We start from the raw sequence: 18,984 nt of genomic DNA, 5'->3' as shown, positions 1-18,984 counted from the left end.
TGCGATGACAGCGGGGTCCTTGTGACAGTCCCCAAGTAGATTTAATATTTAAAGATTCATCCCAAAAAAACCTCTGCATTAAAAAAGCACAAAGCGATAGAAAGGCCAACAAGGGCAACAGCAAATCGAGGACACGTGGAGCCCCCCCATACCCCCCCGGGTCCAGCCGTGTGGCACTCCAGTGCCTTCAGTCCTCGCAAACCGTAAAGGCACCAGGTCATCAAAGTGGGCAGCGCCCTCACACAGAGGCACACAACGCTCAGGCACAAGGGGGCCGTGCCCAGCATGGTGATGGTAACCCACGGGGCAAGTCTGTACCCTCACCACATCCACAGGCTGTGCCACATCCAACAGGTGACACCAGTGGCTCAGGGTACTACAATGTCACTAAAACATCAGCCCACCAACATTATATTATTTGAATCTGAAGCTGGCGACATTGGCATCTGTCGATTGTCCAGAGTGCCCCAGTCCTCTTATGGACCCTCGGAGACTTGAGCCCAGATAAAAACACAAAGGGCAGCGAGGTGGCAGTCAGAGAGAACAACATGATCATCGCCACTAGGGGGCTCACTGCTGGAGTCTTCCTCTCAGGCTCTTTAATTCCGGGTGTGGCGCTGTGGTGCGGTCATCTGGCCGGTCGCCCCGTCAGTCCATGCCACTGGCATCAAGAGGGTCCAGGCGCTCTGCCGCCTCCTCCAGCTCCTCCAGGATCTCCGTGAAAGACGGTCTTTTGAAGTCTTCAACCTGAGCCAGGAGACGAGACGGGTTCAACGAAACGGGACCAGGCATGCCACCCAAAGTCCCTCTCCACCCGCTCTAAACTTTATGCCACGACTCACCCTGCAACAAGTGGCTGCCAGTCGAAGGACACCCTCTGGGCACTCGCTCACCATCTCCTGGAAGGACGCCACATCCAGGCCGTAATCCTGTGGGTTAGGGTTCAAACACAAAGTGGGCATTTACTGGAAGGGAGCGACAAATTGGGGCCCTGAGATGGGCACGCCCACTTTTACCTGGGTCCTAGGGAGCACCTCCGGGTCGGCAGGAACGCGTGCCAGGATCTCACACAGGACAATCCCAAAGGAGAAAACGTCCACCTGCAACACAATGCCCGCTGATGAGTGCCCTCACCCAGCTGCCCGCCTTCAGACCCGCAGGGCCACACACACACACGCATGTCATTGGGGCACCACAGTAATCCCCACACATGGCTTCTCCTGGAGATGGGATGCCACTGACTGTGTTGGCATGGCACAGCCTGTTGTTCACAAGAGACTGGTGGCATCTGCCCAGAACAGAGGATGGCGAGATGCACCAATGGACAGGTGGGGCACAATGGGACAGTCACTTGACTGCGGTCACCAGCTGTGGACCAGAGCTGAACTGCTGCCACTGCCAGTCAAGAGAAGATACTCGAGGTTCTTGAGGATGCCACCCATGCACAGAGAACTCCAGCACACAGTCCAAGTCAGCGCCATTCGTGTTTTCCAGATTTTATAAAGTGCCTTCCATAGCGCCAGTCCACTCAAGCGTGCAAGTCAAGCTGGAAGTCAGCAGTGGGAAACAAAGGGATGGGCATCAGAGTGGGATGAGGGTGAGTGGTGGCAGATAACACCATCAGAGGGGACGGGGCAGGGACGAGTCAAACGTCAACACTAATGGAATGCCAAGGGGGCATTCATCTGCCATGGCATAAACTCTTAACTTTAGATGGGACCAAACCAGCTGATCCAAGATGCCTGAAATAAATCTGAAAAATGCAGTATGTGACAGTGAACAGGGAATGGGATTCGATGACAAGTGGCACTGGGCACCTGGCAGGGGTGCAGTGGCTTCTGTCTGGCATCTGCACAAAGTCACCGGACCCGCATCACCAGAGGTGGCTCGTAGTGTCCCAGTGGTGCCATCAAAGAGAGACGAGCTGCCAGGTCATATGGAGGGTGAAGGAAAGGGGGATGTGTTGGCAAAGTGGCACAGGAGAGAGAGCCCATCAGACCTTACAGGTTTGTACCTGGGCGCTGGGGTGTTGTGGCCGTGCCAATGCCCTTCCATTAAAGCAGTTTAATTAATTTGATTTCATGGGCGGCCGAGGTGGGAACACAAACACGGAGGTCGGAATCGTAAGCCACGCCAGGGACAGAATTCCAGAAATCAGGCTGAGGGCGCAGAGCACAAGGCGCTTCTTTCTTGGGGGCCAAGGGGGTCCGTGCTTTATCTTTATGTGATGTTATGGATACGTCGTCATGGAAAAAAATATCACAGTGATGCAATGACAAAGTGACAAATGTGACACCAAGTGAGTGGGCAGCCAATCCTGACACAGTGCCAGCTCTGGGTGGCACACCTCCTATGACATCTGCTCATGCCACCTCCCTGTCCCCCACTCACCTTGCGGTCGTATGGCTCTCCACGCAGCATCTCAGGGGCCATCCAGAAGGCCGAGCCCACCAGGGACAGCTTCCTCTCAGGGTCCTTGACTGGCAGCTCCACCACCTCCCTGGCCAGGCCGAAGTCCGTGACCAGGGCCTCTCTGCCCCTCGGGGTGACCCGGATCAGACAGTTCTGGAGAGAAACATGAGGGTCACACATTCCGGGGGTCTTAAGTAACTGAGGACTCAACAGAAATGGAAAAAGACAAACACTCAACAGCAGCAACCCTCCGATTGGCCAGAAAAAGGCGGGCATCCATAGGGGCATCTGGGAGACGCCAGGGAAACTGTGGAGACTGGCAGGTGGGTGGTGAAAGGTGACCCTCAGGTGGGCCCAACCTCTGACTGCTGAAAGTGACCTGTGGTGGGCTGTCGGGAGTGGACTGGTCACTCACCTGTGTGTCTCACTCCTGAGGACAGCGGCTTGTGGGACCCCCGGCTGACTGTTTAAGGGGGCCGTTTGGGTCCATCTGTGAGGGGGTCAAGCTTGGCGGATGTGCACTCTGAAGATGTCACACACACACACACACACTGCAAGGACATGCCCACAACTGTCACATCATCAGGCCACTAAAGTCACAGGCCACATATGTGGGTCTGCTCTCTCGGTCTGGAGTGGGCACAGCTGTGGCTCAGCAAACAAGCTGTGTTAATGATGCCCACCCGTCACACCTCCTAAACAATAACCACGGCAAAGGGTGCCAAACTCATGGGTCACCCACCACAGAAGCTGAAATTTGGCACCGGCAATGGGCAGGGAGACAGGAGGACAGCAAAGGCAAAATGAAGGTCTAAGGGCATTGAGTGCAAAGAGGTGCCACACAAATGGCCATCCAGACACACACAAGCGGGTACGGGCCCCGCGGGCTTTAAGGCTGGACCCTGGTACCTTGGAGTTGAGGTCCCGGTGGTAGATGTTCTTGGCGTGTAGGTAAATCATCCCCCGAGTGACGTCACATGCCAGGCCCACCTTCTCTCTCCAGGACAGTGGGACGTCTTGGTTGGCCAGAAGCTCCTCCAGGCAGCCGCCATTGACGTACTGTGGGGGTTCAAGAGAACAGGCGGGGTGAACAAAGGCCTGGCATTGTGATGCCATCCGTTAACCATTGGTACTCTACGTGGGCTCTGCTCCTCTACTCCTGCCCTGTGCCCACGGCCCCCACCTTGTTAGACTCTGCCAGTTTACATTGGCCCACCTAGTGAAGGTGAGTCTCAGCGCCTGGCACCCGACACACGTTCAGCTCACTGCCCGCTGCCTAGACCCATAAAACCTTATCTGACCTCTGCCAGTCTGAACTACCACTGGGCTGCTGGGGATAATGAGATGGACAGGGTTCTGTGGGGGGCTATGGACCCCTGAGGCCCCCTTCACACCTCTGTGTCCCCCCGAACAGCCCCCATCAAACCAGTTCTGCTCTACACGGAGACCTTCTGTGTCTAAAAGCAAAGCAGACCTGCGAGTGACACAGTGACACGAATCAAGCAGCCGACTCAAAGCACCTACGGGCATGCAGACCCTTTGGCCAAAACCATCAAGGTGGGAGTGCTGGCTGTCAATCAGTGTCACCCAAGATGAGAGATGTGGCAGACCGCTGACTGCTGGAGGGTGGGCCACAACTCAGGTGTGTGCAGGGCGCCATCTAATGGACAAAAGAGGAAACGCAGACCTTTCTGATTGGTGGGAGTCTCTCATCAGTTATGCCACAGCAGTGCAATGAGGGTCTTCTGTACATGTCTCGTCACAACAGTGACATCTGTGACAATAGACAGTGACACACATTTCTGTCTACCTAGGATCGCAGGTGACGCAGCGGCACAATGAGGGACTCGCGCCCCTAAGTGTTTCCTAGCAACCGCCATTTCCCACTAACCACATGCCCCGTGGTCTCTGATGCACCTTTAAGCTTGCATTGGCCATGACTGCCAACCATAACTGGCAAGGCCACGCGGGTCAACACAAGGTTTTTTATTGCTCGACGACTTTAACAAAAGCGCCTGTGGACTCAGCGGCCAAAACTCAGCCCACCAGTACAGGTGTGAAGCCCCCCTGCTGCTCCTTTAATTTGGCGGGTGGCTTACCTCGAGCAGCGGGTACAGCTTGTCGTCCTTGACGCAGACACCGAGGTACCTGAAAGAAGAAGAAGAGCAGTGGAGACACCTGTTGTTCAGCAGGCAGAAGGGGGGCACACGGTGGGGGGCTACCTGACGATGTTGGGGTGCGAAAGCTTCTGCAGCAGGCTGATCTCGCGCACGATGGTGTCCTGGTCCACGTCGTTCTTGTAGATCTTCACCACCATGGCCTTGCCAGTCATGTTGTGCACCACCTAGCGAGGGCACAGGGCAGGGAGACCCCCGGTCAGTCCGCTCCATCGCCAGCCCCCAGCCACCGCCACATGCACTTCCCTTCCAGGTCACTGACGCGCTTTGTCGTCTGTCACAAAGGGGCTCTTGTCTGCGGGAGCCCACTGCGCCTGCATGGAGGCCACGTGAGGGCCGCTGGACAATCAGGAACAATGAGGCGAGCGCCACGGGGGGCACCGGGCAGCCTGACTCAATTGGTGACTTTACTGCAGTGAGCAGAGAAAAAAAAAAAAAGAGGAGACCCCTCGGACAAAAACTGAGTGAAGTTGGGGGGACCACAGGGACAGAGCTGCGGCCTGCCGTCTTAATGTGGGGGGCTTTGGGCGTCGCACATCCACAACATCGTCCACTCACTCGTTCATTAACTCCGCCCCTCGGTCATGTGATTCCCTGACTTAGTGACTCCTGATTTCATTCGCTCGCTCGCTCGTCTGTTCACTCGTTCATTCTCTCAGTCTCATATCCCACCCAGCCATCCCCTCCCCCTCGTTCGACCCTCCACGTGCTCAGCCCCCCCAAAGCCCCCCCATTACCCTCATCTGGTCTCATTCCTTCATTCATTAAGCCCTCCACTCCCTCCACTCCCTCCCTCACCCCTTCATTTACTCATTCACTCCATTATTCAGTACCATCCACTCAATTCAGAGCCAATCCCAGCGGGCACAGGGCACATGGCAGGAATGACATCAGAACACTTTGGCTACAAAGAGGTGTGTGTCACTGGTCAGAGACCTGGGGAGAACATGCCAGCTACACACAGGGTTGTCTCCTTACTGCCAGGCAGCAGTGCCACCTCTGTGCCACTCATTCAAGGACCCACCTGCTTATTCATCCATTCAGCTCATTTATTCACCCGCATGGTGCCACCCTGTCACCCCCCCAATGCCAGGTGCCTCACCTTGTACACTCTGGAGAAGAATCCCGTTCCAATCAGGTTGGCGCTGAAGTTTTCCCAGAACTCAAGCTTCCTGACGGCGGTGCGCAGCCTCTGCCAACGGTCCACCTGGCAGTAGCGGTCTGACGATTCCCCGCTGAGTGTTCCCGATGCCACAGCCTCAGTGTCGCCCATCTCGACCAGGTCGGCTGTGGACAAGGAGTGCACAGGATGCGAGTGGTGTCAGTGAAGCAGAGCACCAGCCAAGTAGGTGGCACGGCGTCAGAGTGCCCACCTCCCCAAGGGCCGGCCGCGCTCTTCTGGACGACTGCATTAGCGCTGCGTGACCGAAAAGGAGGAGGAGGAGGACAAACAAAGGAGAGCCGCATGGAGCCCACCGGCCCGCTTTTATGTGAGTGTGGAGAGCGCCAGGCGCCGAGCCCCTCAGCTCTCATCAAATGTGCCCGCCGCCTTCATTTCACTTGCATGAAGAGGTCGTGAAGAAATAAGAAAAGACGGTCAGCGAGGGGCGGCCGCAGCACCTCCTCTCCATCGCCAGCGTCTCTTTGATGTCCGGTGGCCAGCATCTCCAGGCGGAGGTGGGCGCCTCGGGGGCACCTTCACCCAGTACCCCTCTCATGTAAAGCAGCAAAGTGTGAAAAAAAGTGGGCAGGGCAAAGAGAAGCAAAAGGTGACGAGAAACCAGGAAGGGGACCGATGGCCACTCAACACCCCTCACTGGACAGGAGAGAGCCAACGGTTTGAAGTGGACACTGGGGATGGTGACCTTGGGGGGACATGGTGCCCCCTGACTCAGTGGACGAGATGTTCATAACAGACCACCCTCCCTTTCAGGGGTCAGTAAACCCACGTGTCAGCGCCGCTGGCCGCCTGTCATGACCGGACACACTTGCCATGTCAGCACATCTCGCTGGCCGCATACCAGTGGCTGAAAAGACCCTTTGTCCATCTGCGGCCCGGGGGGTGGGGGACACAAAATGCTGGTGAGGCAGAAATGAAGATGACAAGGGCAGGGTGGCTTCGGGTGGCACCATGGCTTAGACACACAAACTGGCAGTAGTGACCACCTTACAGGGCAAAACTACCACACGCCGGCTGATGTCCAGCACGGGTCACCCACCTTAAGGTCCGGGAACGATCACCTCCTCACAGTCTGGGGGGGGCACCTCGGGATCATCACTGTGCCAGGCAGCACGTGGTACACAATCACAAAGAAAACACAGCACTGAGGTAACCGGCCACCAGCACCAGGGACAAATCACAAGGTCCCAGCTGGCACTGTCACCTTTAAAAGCATAGTGACATGATGTGCCCATAAACTGCCCTCCCACTGTCATACAAGTGGTATTTCTGCCCCTTTACCATCCAGAGGATGCCTCTGCTCATATCTGTCTCTCTATCCTGTCCTGATGCCAGTGCACTAATGGTGCTTGCCCATCTTCTAGCACTAACCTGTGGCATACTTCCTCCCTGGTAACCCCTCACCCACTACTGCCCTGTCCACACATCAGTGTTTGCAAATCTGCAGTGACAAATACGAGGGCACTGCCATCAGATACCGAGGATGACAATGACACATTCTTATCAAAGGAGGAAGGAAATGTTGTGGGTGGCACAGGAAGCCGTGGCGCTACCCATAAGACAAGGAAGGGCTGCTCTGCACAGCCATGAAAGGCAATGAGACACAAACTGGCATGACGGTGTGGTTCACTGTGCCGCTGTGCCCACCATGCCACATGCACGCCCAAAAGTCCATTAGCAATTGAACGTTTTAGTGACTCTGCTCTTAGATGGGGCTGCCTGCTGTGCCATCCGCATGGCATGCGAAGTTCACCCCACAGTGTGGCTGTCATGGGCACACCGACAAACCCCAAGGCCCAACCTGACAATGGGCTCTGTGGCACTTTTTGAAATCAGCAGCATGTCTACCCGCTGGTCCACTTCTCCATAGAGATAAGTGGCCATTGAGGGCCAGCGTCTCCAATGGGCATGGTGCCTGGTGTCAGGCTGGAACTTGGAGTAAGCAGAGGCTGGTAAAATAAATGCCACAGTCCTGGAGTGCCAAGAAGGTGGGCAGAGGAGGGCAAGGAAAAGGACAAACCAAAGGTGCCAGTCAAACATCAAAATCCTGGTGCCAACGGCCAACCTCAGCAGAAACAGGAAGAATGAAGCCCATGGAAAGTTTTGTGACACCAAGAGTGCCTCACTGCCAGCTTAAATGCCCATCGTGAAATGACACCACTAACTTGTGCGCTCACAGTAACAACTGGCATCACAGCAGTTAAGTCAAAACGTGATACAAAATGGTGGCACTGTGACGTCAGTGTCATAGCAACAACAATAAGAAAGTGACAGCTGGCTGATGGCCTCACCTGGCAGGATTTAGCAGACAGGACACAAAACATGGCACACTAGACAATCGGCCAACGCAGTGGACATCTACCAGAGGTGATGACCCCAGGCCAGGCTGACTAGCAGTCACCCACACTCAGAATGTGACTTTCAGAGGCGGGCAGCACCAAGTGGTCAACATAAGCTCGCGTCACTGGGCTGGACAGATGGTTGCTGGCCATTAGAGGGGACAACAGACGGCTGAGCCAAGTCCTGGGCCAGCAAGCGGGCAGCCATCAGTGGGCATTCGTAACGTCATGTGGGCAGTCTGTGCATGTCCCGTAAACCCACGATGAGTGACATGCCAACAACTGGCCACATGTGGCATCGAGTGGGCACCTTGGCCAATTAGACCAGTTCCACTTAAAGAGCTGCAAGTCGCTTTACCTGCAGGTGAACAGCTGGCCAAGCGAAGTGGCCACACCACAGACTCTGAGGTGACGTGAGGGCCAGTCTGTGAGCCCTGAAAATCACACTGGTCACTTGATCAGGACAAACCCCCCCACTTACTCCATAGACTGAGTGGACCATCCGTGTGCATCGCCGCGGCTCCGTGTTTCACCTGGTCAGACGTCAAGGGTCAGCCAAGGAGATGAGACCAACGATGACAAGACAGAAGAGTGGACAGGCGGGCGCGGCCATCCTGGGACACCTGCCAAGAGAGAAGAGGGGGTGAGCAGTCAAGTGGGCACTGAGTCTGGAGTCGAGGGGCAGTGAGGTCCAGTCCTTTGTTAAAAGTGGTCAGTAGGAGCCCTTTGGGGAAGTTCTTCCTGCCCGATTTCCACTGACCCCACCATCACCTGTCTGGGTGACTCTAATGTGGCCCACCTTACACAGTTCAGTGCACTTTAGCCCACCGCTGTCCTCAGTCCCTACACTGCAGCCTTCACGACCCCAAGCTGCCCGCACCACTGACCATGGTCACCTGCCTGGGCAGACTGCACTGGCACACAAGTGCTCACCTGGCTCCTCTGGCTTAGGTCCCATTAAAAGTGTCACCAAGTCACGGTCCAGTAACAAAGGCGCTCCATTTGGTCACACACTGACCTCCTCGCCTGTCCCTTTCAGGCCCTAAGCTGCTCCCCACACTGGTTTGGCCCTCCTGCTACTTTACGTTGCCTAGCAAGTTCACTGGGTAGGACCCTAACTATGGACCTGGGTGGCATGGTTTTGGCTCAGTGCCAATGTCAGGCCAAGTCTCTCCCTCAGTTCCCCTCCCAAGACCCAAAGCTGTGCCAGTTACATTGGTCAGTAATTCCAAGCTGACCCTGTGGGCATGAGTGGACAGCTGCTCCATCCAGAGTTGGCACCTGCCTTGTGCCTGATGCCCCCAACCCACGACCTTGAACAGGATCAAGCAGGTGGTCCCCACAAAGGGTGGTCACTCACATAGCTGACCAGTTTAAGGTCAAGTTATTCATTGTGATCTCACAGCGATGGGGAGACCAGAACTCACTTGTAGGCTTCAGACACATGTGACAGTGACACACACTGCCTGTCACACATGTCCATGAGGGCCAACGAAGACCCCTTGGTGCAGCTGATGGATCAGCGAGGCCACATAAATGTCAGGAGGACAGTGGAGCTGAGCAGTAGAAAAAGGGACAAAAATGCACCATGAAGACTGTGGCATGGGTGACACCAGCACTGCCAAAATGACCATCAGGCACCTCAGGGCTCGGCCAATGCGTAAAGCCCAAGCTCTAAGTGGGCAGACAGGGCAGTATAAGACCTTGTGGACTCTTGACCTTTCAGCCTGAGCGGGGACGCCGTCCAGATGACCAGCTCTTCACAGTGGTCACTCAGGTGGGTCGGCTGACAGAGGACCAAAGATTCCTGTCCATTCAGGACCCTGAAGTGTCACATTAGCCAGGTAAGGTGCACCCATGAAGACCATCAGTATGCCAGTCACTGACCACAGCCATCAGAAGTGGTCCAGGAGGGCTCCCTAGACTCTGTGGACCACCGGTATGGCTTCTGTCCCCTCTAAAGAATCCCACAAACCACTTCACAGACCTCTTCTCACCACCTTGTGGCCCCCCAAAGCACAAGAAGAAACTTGTGTGTTCACTGAGAAGTCTGCAGGTCTGGGGGGCCGGTCAGTCTCTGCACTGAGTTCCAAAACAGGCTTACTGCTATCATGCAAATGAGATCATTTACATTCATTACTATGCAAATTAGGTGACATCACAGCCCCGCAGAGCAGATTCAAGATGGAGCCATCCAGAATGGTGATGCAGTCAGTGGACCACTACAGTAAAACAGGATCATGGTCACAGATCTGGTGACCTCACCCAGCTGCCTACCCACCCCAGCCTGGGCAAGGACACATCTGAGGGAAAAGAAACAGGTGGCAGCAAATGAGTGAACCACTGAGAAATAAAACCCACCAGTCTGCTCATCAGGATAAGACCCTGGCTGACCACATGGGGGTGCCAAATCCTCCACATTTTACATCCAGACCTTATCAAGACCACCCTGGTCACCCAAGTGGGTGCAGGGGCCTTTAAACCCACCTGTGCCCCTCCATTAGCACTCCCCTCAGCTTCACTTCTGGGTTGGGGTCTTCCTGTGAACTGGGGGCACGAGGACTGCTGGTGTCCCTGGCCTTAAAAAACGAGAGCACCATGGCAGCAAACTAACTACACCCAAGTTTTACTGGAGATCCCAGAAACAAGATGGCGAAGTTTAATGTGAGACCAGCAACATAGGAAAGGTGAGATGTTTAGTGAGGGCACCTTCTGGGCAAAGCCCCCAAAAAATTGTCAGCCAAAAACAGAAAAGCCAATGGTGGATGAGGAGAAGCTGGAGATGATCAATCACCATACAAGCAGGGTGGCGGGCAATGAGGCACATCAGAGCCCACCTGGGGTGAGCAGCGGTGCCACAGTAAGTGAAAGGCACTCAGCGAAGACTTAAGTGTGGGAGTGGAGACCACGAGAGCCCTGACAGGAACTGAGGGGGCCGACTGCTGAAGGTCTCCAGGTGACCACAGCAAGAAGAGAGGAGACCAGGAGAGAGGAAAGCTGAGGTCATTGACCCCAAAATGCCCATACGTTTGCGTTGGCAGATGAGACGAGATGGGGTATCCAAGTGGCACGAGGACATGGCAGGTGGCCATTAACACCAGCAGTGAGCCGTGACCAGGACACAATGAAGACCAGAGAGGGTCGGCCAACCATGACGATGACACCCAGCAGGGCAATTAGAGTTTTTGAGACTGTCACACACCAGGCCCTGAAATGACATGCAGACGAGGAGCGGCGATTAATAATAAATTGGGCCGGGACAGGAGCGCCAGGGCTGGTGTTACATGCTCTGTGCCAGGGGCTGTTTGGTGTAAATCGACTCAACCGTCTCCTTTGCCCTCCACCTCCGTTTATATTGAATTTCAAGGACTAATTTGTAGGAGATAGACGGGCACGTGGTGGGCTTCGCCTCCGGACGGGCGGCAGGGGTGACCTCTTAGATCAGCCTGTCGATACGGACTGGAAAATAAAAGTCAGCAGAATTGAAGATCGTCTGTCAAGGGCGACGGCAGGGCAGAGCTGTGCGGTGCCAGGCGGTGACTGTGAGCAGACGCCACGCCACACCACATGTCCTCCTCGGCACGCCAGGCAAACGCCAAAATAAACGGCACTGTGACAAACCGGACAGAGGTGCCACTGCGCCACCAGGCCGCCTGAGACTTGTCACACACAGTAGGCGTATGTGGGCGCCGCTTTGGCTTTTGAATTTTCTCGTTAATTATGGTGGCTCGAGCACTTCGTAAATGAGTCTCCGAGTGACACGCACCAGCGGACTGTTCGTCGGAATCTGAGCACACGCGACACCCGGAGACAGCACCGACAGCCCCCGTGCGCCTCAGCGGCATTTGGGCTTAAAGTTGCCGTAAACTCGAAAATCGCGCGTCAGTTGGGTGGGGGTGGGGTATAGGGGGCATGGGTCTGGTGGTCTGCAGCACCGGTGGACTCGGCTCCCTCTCCCGTCTAGAGGGCCCTGCTAGTGCCGGGGCTCCGGTCTCACGAGCGATGAAAGGCTCGTCTTGCCGGGTCATACGCTGTCTGTGATGTGGCGCTAATGGCGATGCGTCGGGGCCCGTCCACCGGGGGTCTCTTCACAAGTCTTAGCGCACAATAATGCGCCCCGTACCTCGGACACCACGCGGCACCCGCACCTCGTTTAACGGACTTACTCACCTGCGCCGCGGTGGCAGCGGATCCCTGCAGAGCGGAGTCGCCGCGCATCTAATCTGGAGTGCGGGGGCGCGCGTGCCGAGACTGCGCGTTAGGCTGGCGGTCGGGGAGCGCGCATTGCGCGCTAAAAACTACCCGAGCAACGGGGTGGACGCTCAAAGTGCGCTAAGAGGAGGGCGGTGACCGCAGGGACAATGTGTGACCGGCCCCAGATAGTCCCTCGGACCACCACAAGGCGCTTTATAATGTGAACAAGATGAGTTAAACAACGTAAAAACGGAAAACACGTAAAGGCACGAAAAGGGACAAGAAAGTGACAGCGCAGCCGACCCAGAAGAGTCCCACTAGAGGCATGCAGTGCTTCATCGGGACACCAGAGGGCAGGCGACCCAGGGGTTCTCTGTTTAAAACGAGAGGGAGTGGCCAGCGAGGTGCCAAGGGCTTCTGATTCATGGAGGGCACACGAAGAGAACGCATCAGGGATGAGGACTTAGGTATTTAACTGAAGGCTCAGGGACATTGGGGTCTCCAGATGGCACTGCACTCTGGTGTCCACCAGCCAAAGTAAGACAGCCTATGACCTGAGAAGTGATTCAGGGGGACGTCCAGATGTGCTCGGGTGCACCTGATGGGTAGAAGTCCATTGAGGACTCAAGTTAACAGACAGACTGGTGTAAAGAAGAAATGTGGGGGTCCTGAAAGAGAGAGAGAAGGGGTGGAAATCAGTTCATTAGGTGACATAGATGACTGCCTATAGCACTGACTCGGTACCCCTCGGGGGACATTTATGTAACTCAAGCAACGCACCCCTCCAGACCTTTCTGCCTCCCTGCTATGCCCACACTATGGACATTGGGGGGTGCCGTTGAAATGGACCACTAAACAGGCAAGGGAGGAGAAACAGATGGCAGCAAATAAACCACCAAAAAATAGAGAAATAAAGAAGCCCACCCCCTGCTCATCAGGATATGCACCTGGCTGGGCACATATGGGCGCCTACTGCTCTGGCCCACCACATGGAACTCCTCAGACCACCTGTAGGTGGTGGGACGGAGTGTCATTAGGGGTCTTGTTGTGTACCCCTCCAGTACTGTGGTTGCTTTGCCACTTTGTTAACCCTTGGTCTCCTGGGGTGATGCCAGGTACAGACACCTCTGCCACCCCATGACAGTGCAGTCACTCTGAAATCAGATGTGAAATGAGGACCACCCTTAGCGCCCCCTGTTGATCAGGCCTAATGATGTTCCTGCTCCTGGCCTTTCTCGTTAGTTACTTTAGTTCCTTTACAGAGGGGAGCGAGAGCCGCCAGTCCTGAAAGCAGCTGAACACTGGCAGCCTCTTTAAGAAACCGAATGGGGCGGAGTCAGGGAGCAGATGGACACCGGCCACGGGGACATTCTACTTGAAAATGTCACTTGACTTTCTTAAACCCACCTCAAGCAATTAGGCCAACGACACGACTCACTCTGACTGGCCAGTCAAAAAGCCCCCAGATATACCGTGAGAGCAGGCAGAGCCCACATGGATGGCGACTTGGCGCTGGCTTTGAATGCTGGAGGCTGGATGGCCGCCACCTGCTTTTAAACGTCCAGTCCTTGGATGTCCACAGCTGGGCTCCTCTGCCAGCCGTTTTCATGAGTGCCAGCCCTGCCCTATTCTCTTCTGTTCTTCATCTTCTTCCTTTAAGCTTTTCTGGAGGCTGGCAGACCAATGTAAAGGTGAATTACTGCCACCCCCTGAGCATTTGTAGTAATACAAATGAGTCTGAGGTGCCATCTGTTGGAACAACAAATGCAATGCATATGTCTGTTATATGCCATTTGGTATGATATCCGTAATAGCAGTCTTCATTTTCGTGGTGTGCCATCTGTTGGATTTAAACATGCAATGCATTATATTACCCCAAATGTCTGTGATGCACCATCTGTTGGAGTGGAAAATGTAATGGACATAACTCCTTTATTTGGAATTTGGTATAGGAGGCATAATAGCAGGGTTAATGTTTGTGGTAATAGCTACACATGTTCGTGAGGTGCCATCTGTTGGAATAACAAAGACTTAGCAAGCAACCAGATGGACACACAGATACACAGGCACTTATCCTTTAACTGAGACCGGATGAAACTCGTGCCACATGGCACACAATGTACTGATTCAGAGGCTGGAAGGCATGCATGCCCGGTCACACGTGAATGGCTACACAGTGGCAGCCGTCGTCCGCACTTTCAGACGAGAGATCGGCCACCGCCCACCTGCCAAGGTGATCTGCCAGCCTAAGGTAAAGTCATCCCTGATGGAGGATCGCAGGCATTGTGGGGTAGAGGGGTCCTTTCATCGGATTGGCTGGCCCAGCGATGACTCCACTGTGGAATGGCCAATAGGGGGGAGACAGCATGATGGCCGAGGTCTCTAGGACTCTCTGAACAAATCTGAATCCTATTATGGGATATCATCAACGGTTAAATTCTGCTCCATACTTGTAAAATTGTCATTTTCATACTGTATTGAGGATGACTTGTGTCCTGTTCTGTGCATTTTAATGACCCCCCACTGCACGCCCAACCTACCTGGTAAGGGGGTCTCTCTTTGCCTTTCCTGAGGTTTCTTCCATTTTTTTTCCCTACAAGGGTTTTTTTTGGGAGTTTTTTCTTGTCTTCTTAGAGTCAAGGCTGGGGGGCTGTCAAGAGGCAGGGCCTGTTAAAGCCCATTGTGGACCCCCTTGTGTGATTTTGTATTGTATTGTATTGTATTATCGGGTCGATGGCCGTACTTTTGTGTTTTGTGTCTGAAGTGCTAACATTAAGGGCTGCACTTTCAATCAATACGACACACGTGTGTTTGTGTCCCCCGCGGGGTGTCAAGCGATTCCATTCAGTGTGACGTGGATCAGGTTGGGTGACTGACTCGTCCCAAAGAGGGGCAGCGGATGAAGCTGACTGGTGCCCACTGGTGCTGGCGGCCCTCGGTGTGGTGGACTTGGTGAACTGTGTGCCTTGGAATGCTGGCACCCACCCCAGGATGCTTTAGTTTCGGCACATACTGCGTGTGTGAGTGTGAGTGTGTGTGTGAGTGTGAGTACGTGTGTGTGTACGTGAGTGTGAGTGTGTGAGTGTGTGTACGTGTGAGTGTGTGAGTGTGTGTACATGTGTGTGTGTGAGTGTGTGTACGTGTGTGTGTGAGTACGTGTGTGTGTACATGTGTGAGTGTGTGTGTACATGTGTGTGTGTGTGTGAGTATGTGTACATGTGTGTGTGAGTGTGTGTACGTGTGTGTGTGTGTACGTGTGTGTGTGTGAGTGTGTACGTGTGTGTGTGTGTGTGTGTGTGTGTGTGTGTGTGTAGTGTGACGTGTGTGTACATGTGTGTGTGTGTGTGTACATGTGTGTGTGTGTGTGTGTGTGTATGTGTGTGTGTGTACGTGTGTGTGTACATGTGTGAGTGTGTGTGTACATGTGTGTGTGTGTGTGTGAGTATGTGTGTGTGAGTGTGAGTGTGTGTACATGTGTGTGTGAGTGTGTGTGTGTACGAGGAGGTGTGTGAGTGTGTGTGTACGAGTGAGATGTGTGTGAGTGTGTGTACGTGTGTGTGTGTGTGTGTGTGTACATGTGTGAGTGTGTGTGTACATGTGTGTGTGTGTGTGTGTGAGTATGTGTGTGTGAGTGTGTGTATGTGAGTGTGTGTGTGAGTGTGAGTACATGTGTGTGTGAGTGTGAGTGAGTGTGTGTGTACATGTGTGTGTGTGTGAGTATGTGTGTGTGTGTGTACATGTGTGTGTGTGTACGTGAGAGTGTGTGTACATGTGTGTGTGTGAGTACGTGTGTGTGAGTGTGTGTGAGTGTGTGTGTGAGTACGTGAGTGTGAGTGTGTGTGTGTACATGTGTGTGTGAGTACGTGTGTGTGAGTACGTGTGTGTGTGAGTGTGAGTGTGTGTACGTGTGTGTGTGAGTACGTGAGTGTGAGTACGTGAGTGTGTGTGTGTGTGAGTACGTGAGTGTGAGTACGTGTGTGTATTTGCAGGCCCTCCACAGCCTAAATAAAGCGCTTGCCTCAGAAGATGTTGTCACTGCTCTGTCATTTTCTGTCCCGTACCGATGAGGTCACCGTGGCCTGAACATGACCGGCTCTTGCTGCAGTGCTGCGATTTTTATGATTTTTTTGTGATGTTTTATGGTTCTCACCAGAGTCTGTCAGACGATGCCAAGGTCTGTTTTTGGAAGTTACATTTAATCTGGACACGGGCATTTTAGGTTGGGGGGTCCGGAGGCGTCCCAGCCGGGATTCATCTTCAGATTGCTTCTCCACACTTCCTCGTATCCCGATGACCGCCTTTGACAGGGAAGCACACTCCACCAGAGCTTACCTGGTCACCCAAATGGACGCCGCGTGTCCCTCCAAGTCACACACCAGAGTGTTTGAGTCATTTCTGGTGTCCATCGGAGGTGTAAACGATTCAAGTCGGGGTCTCACGGCCAGCACTGGGTGCTGCCGTCCTTGTCTTTGTAAAGCAGGCGGGATGCTTGGGGCTGAGGGGGTCATCTGTAGTCTGCCCGTGTGCTCCTCTCCCCCTCGCCTTTGAATTTAGCGGCTCATGCTGGCTGCCTTCTGTTTGAGTCTGCATCAATCAAAACGCTGGGACGGCTGATGTGTTGCCCTGGTCTGACTGGTTGTTCATCGCGTTACTTTTAAAGTCCCAGGGCTCCATTTTTACACACACGCACACGCTGGTCACTTTGGCTAAGTTTAAACGTAACAGACATGGACGCTCCTCTAACAGGTTTATAACCAGAATGCCCGTCTATGTCTGTAGCCGACTAACAAAGCCAGCTAAGATTCCTCCTTTAATGGTCATTTATTGATATTTTCAGAGGGGATCCCAGGAATGCACCCAGCCTCGGGGCGACGCCACACACACTCCTTCACTGAGACAAAAAGCGTGCGGGTGATAAAACAGAAACTGCTCTAAACAATAATAGACGAATATACTGGAACCATACAAACTACACACCACAGTTCCCTTTCGGCGACTATACAAGAAACACCAATTCCACACATTACTGATGTAATGACACGATGGAGACGGACCGTCCAGAGATCAGCTCGCCGTGTGCCAATGTACGGATCAGTCCTACCGGTATTTCCAGATGAGATGACGACGTGTAATGGGATCAGGAGCGCTCATTCTCGTCTTCGCAGGTCGACAACAAATCCTCATGCAGCAGGACGACACCACACTGTCCACACACCGAAACAGGAGACGCTCCAGGATAAGGCGAGAATCCACTGGCATCGAGTAGGAAGGCATACAGACTGGCGACTCCGACACAAAACCACAAAAAAAAACAAAAAAAACAACAAAAACTCTCCTCCTCTGTAGGTCTGACCGCCTTTTAAATCTCGCGCTGGCCTCCTTGTTCCCAGCAGCCCCTGCACCCTGCCAATCACAGCCTCTGCAGGGCCTGCTGGGAGTTGAAGTTTTCACTACGCTACATGTCAATTTCGTATACACCCCGAATTTGGAAGAGTCCCTCATGAATATTCATGATCTAATGTGCCACCTGAGCTCTGAGCCCACGAGGTCTCAACAATTCACAAATTAAATATTAGGAGTCTTATTTAGCATACTGTAAAAACGCCATTTTTAAACCAGTGAAATACATTCTGTCTGGGATTTCATTTTTCCTGAATAGTTAAATGCATCATAGGTAACGGGAACCTGCGGTGGGTTGGCACCCTGCCCAGGATTGGTTCCTGCCTTGTGCCCTGTGTTGGCTGGGATTGGCTCCAGCAGACCCCCGTGACCCTGTATTCGGATTCAGCGGGTTAGAAAATGGATGGATGGATGGTAACGGGAAGGCCACCGGAGAACAGAAGCAAGCGGAGCACTGGGGGCGAAGTCAGGCTGGTGTGCCCATTCACTTCCCAACCATCCAAAGCAGCTGCTGTACTCCCGTGGTGCCCGCCACGTTACCGGATTGCTACCTCAATCCAGCTGACCGCTGCGCTGCCAATGACGATCTCCGTAAATATAAAGAGAGCTCCGCCATGTCTGCCGGACTTCAGAGCCGCGCCGCGCCGTGCCGCGCCGTGCCGCACTGCCCACTCTCAGGGCTCGGCCTGTCGGGGGGTGTTTGTTCTGCCAGTCACGCTGACCCACCTCAGCGGCCGCCCTGATTAATTCAATGTACGGCTGTCACCGAGTCGCACCCAACTCAACACCGGTGACATTCAGAGAGCTCAGTGACACTTCTCTTGGCTTTCACTCACGCGTACCTTCCATGTCAGTTTTCTGTCCATCCACATTCCCAGTAATGTCGCCACCAAGTCTCGTTTGTGTGATTTACCGTACGTCGCGTTACTCTATGAAGGACTAAGTGTGTCCTCCCGGAAAGCACAATGACAACGCTGATTAGCCCCCCCCCTGCACTTCATTAACGGCATTCTGTGTTTTCTTCCTCGTATATTCCTACCTCAGTTCCACAACTCGCCGTCCTCGGCGTGTCATAATTACGAAGTGTGCGTGGCTAATGTTGTCAATGACGACACCGTTCACTGCGTTAGTAAACTCCTCTCCTCTCCTCTCCTCTTGTCTTCTCTTTCCTTCTCTCCTCTCAACTCCTCGTCCTCTTTGGAAAAGCGCGGGCGGAGTTTCCATTCGCTTGGCCGCCTCTGCCCCGCCTACCCGCCTCGCCGTCACGTGCCTCGCCTCGAGT

The 18,984-nt window shown here is 54.0% G+C and overlaps 1 protein-coding gene across 2 annotated transcripts; it reads right to left on the bottom strand.

Annotated features, from left to right (window-relative positions):
• On the bottom strand, positions 1-18,914 carry zgc:162952 (PKc_LIMK_like_unk domain-containing protein). 2 transcript variants are annotated; one of them, XM_039774835.1, is made up of 10 exons: positions 18,742-18,914; positions 8,590-8,731; positions 5,692-5,876; positions 4,635-4,756; positions 4,512-4,560; positions 3,322-3,471; positions 2,392-2,565; positions 1,017-1,100; positions 843-929; positions 1-747 (listed from the first exon to the last, which is right to left on the bottom strand). In XM_039774835.1, exons 2-10 carry the CDS (start codon positions 8,618-8,620, stop codon positions 649-651), a joined length of 981 nt encoding a protein of 326 aa, XP_039630769.1. In that variant the 5' UTR covers positions 8,621-8,731; positions 18,742-18,914; the 3' UTR covers positions 1-648. The 2 variants fall into 2 exon arrangements, with proteins under 2 accessions (XP_039630769.1, XP_039630768.1); XM_039774834.1 differs by lacking the exon at positions 18,742-18,914 and adding an exon at positions 12,279-12,533.
• Between the last annotated feature and the right edge of the window lie 70 nt (positions 18,915-18,984).

This window comes from Polypterus senegalus, chromosome 13 (assembly GCF_016835505.1).
Source record: "Polypterus senegalus isolate Bchr_013 chromosome 13, ASM1683550v1, whole genome shotgun sequence".
Lineage (NCBI taxonomy): Eukaryota > Metazoa > Chordata > Cladistia > Polypteriformes > Polypteridae > Polypterus > Polypterus senegalus.
This window is presented reverse-complemented; position numbering and strand designations above follow the sequence as displayed.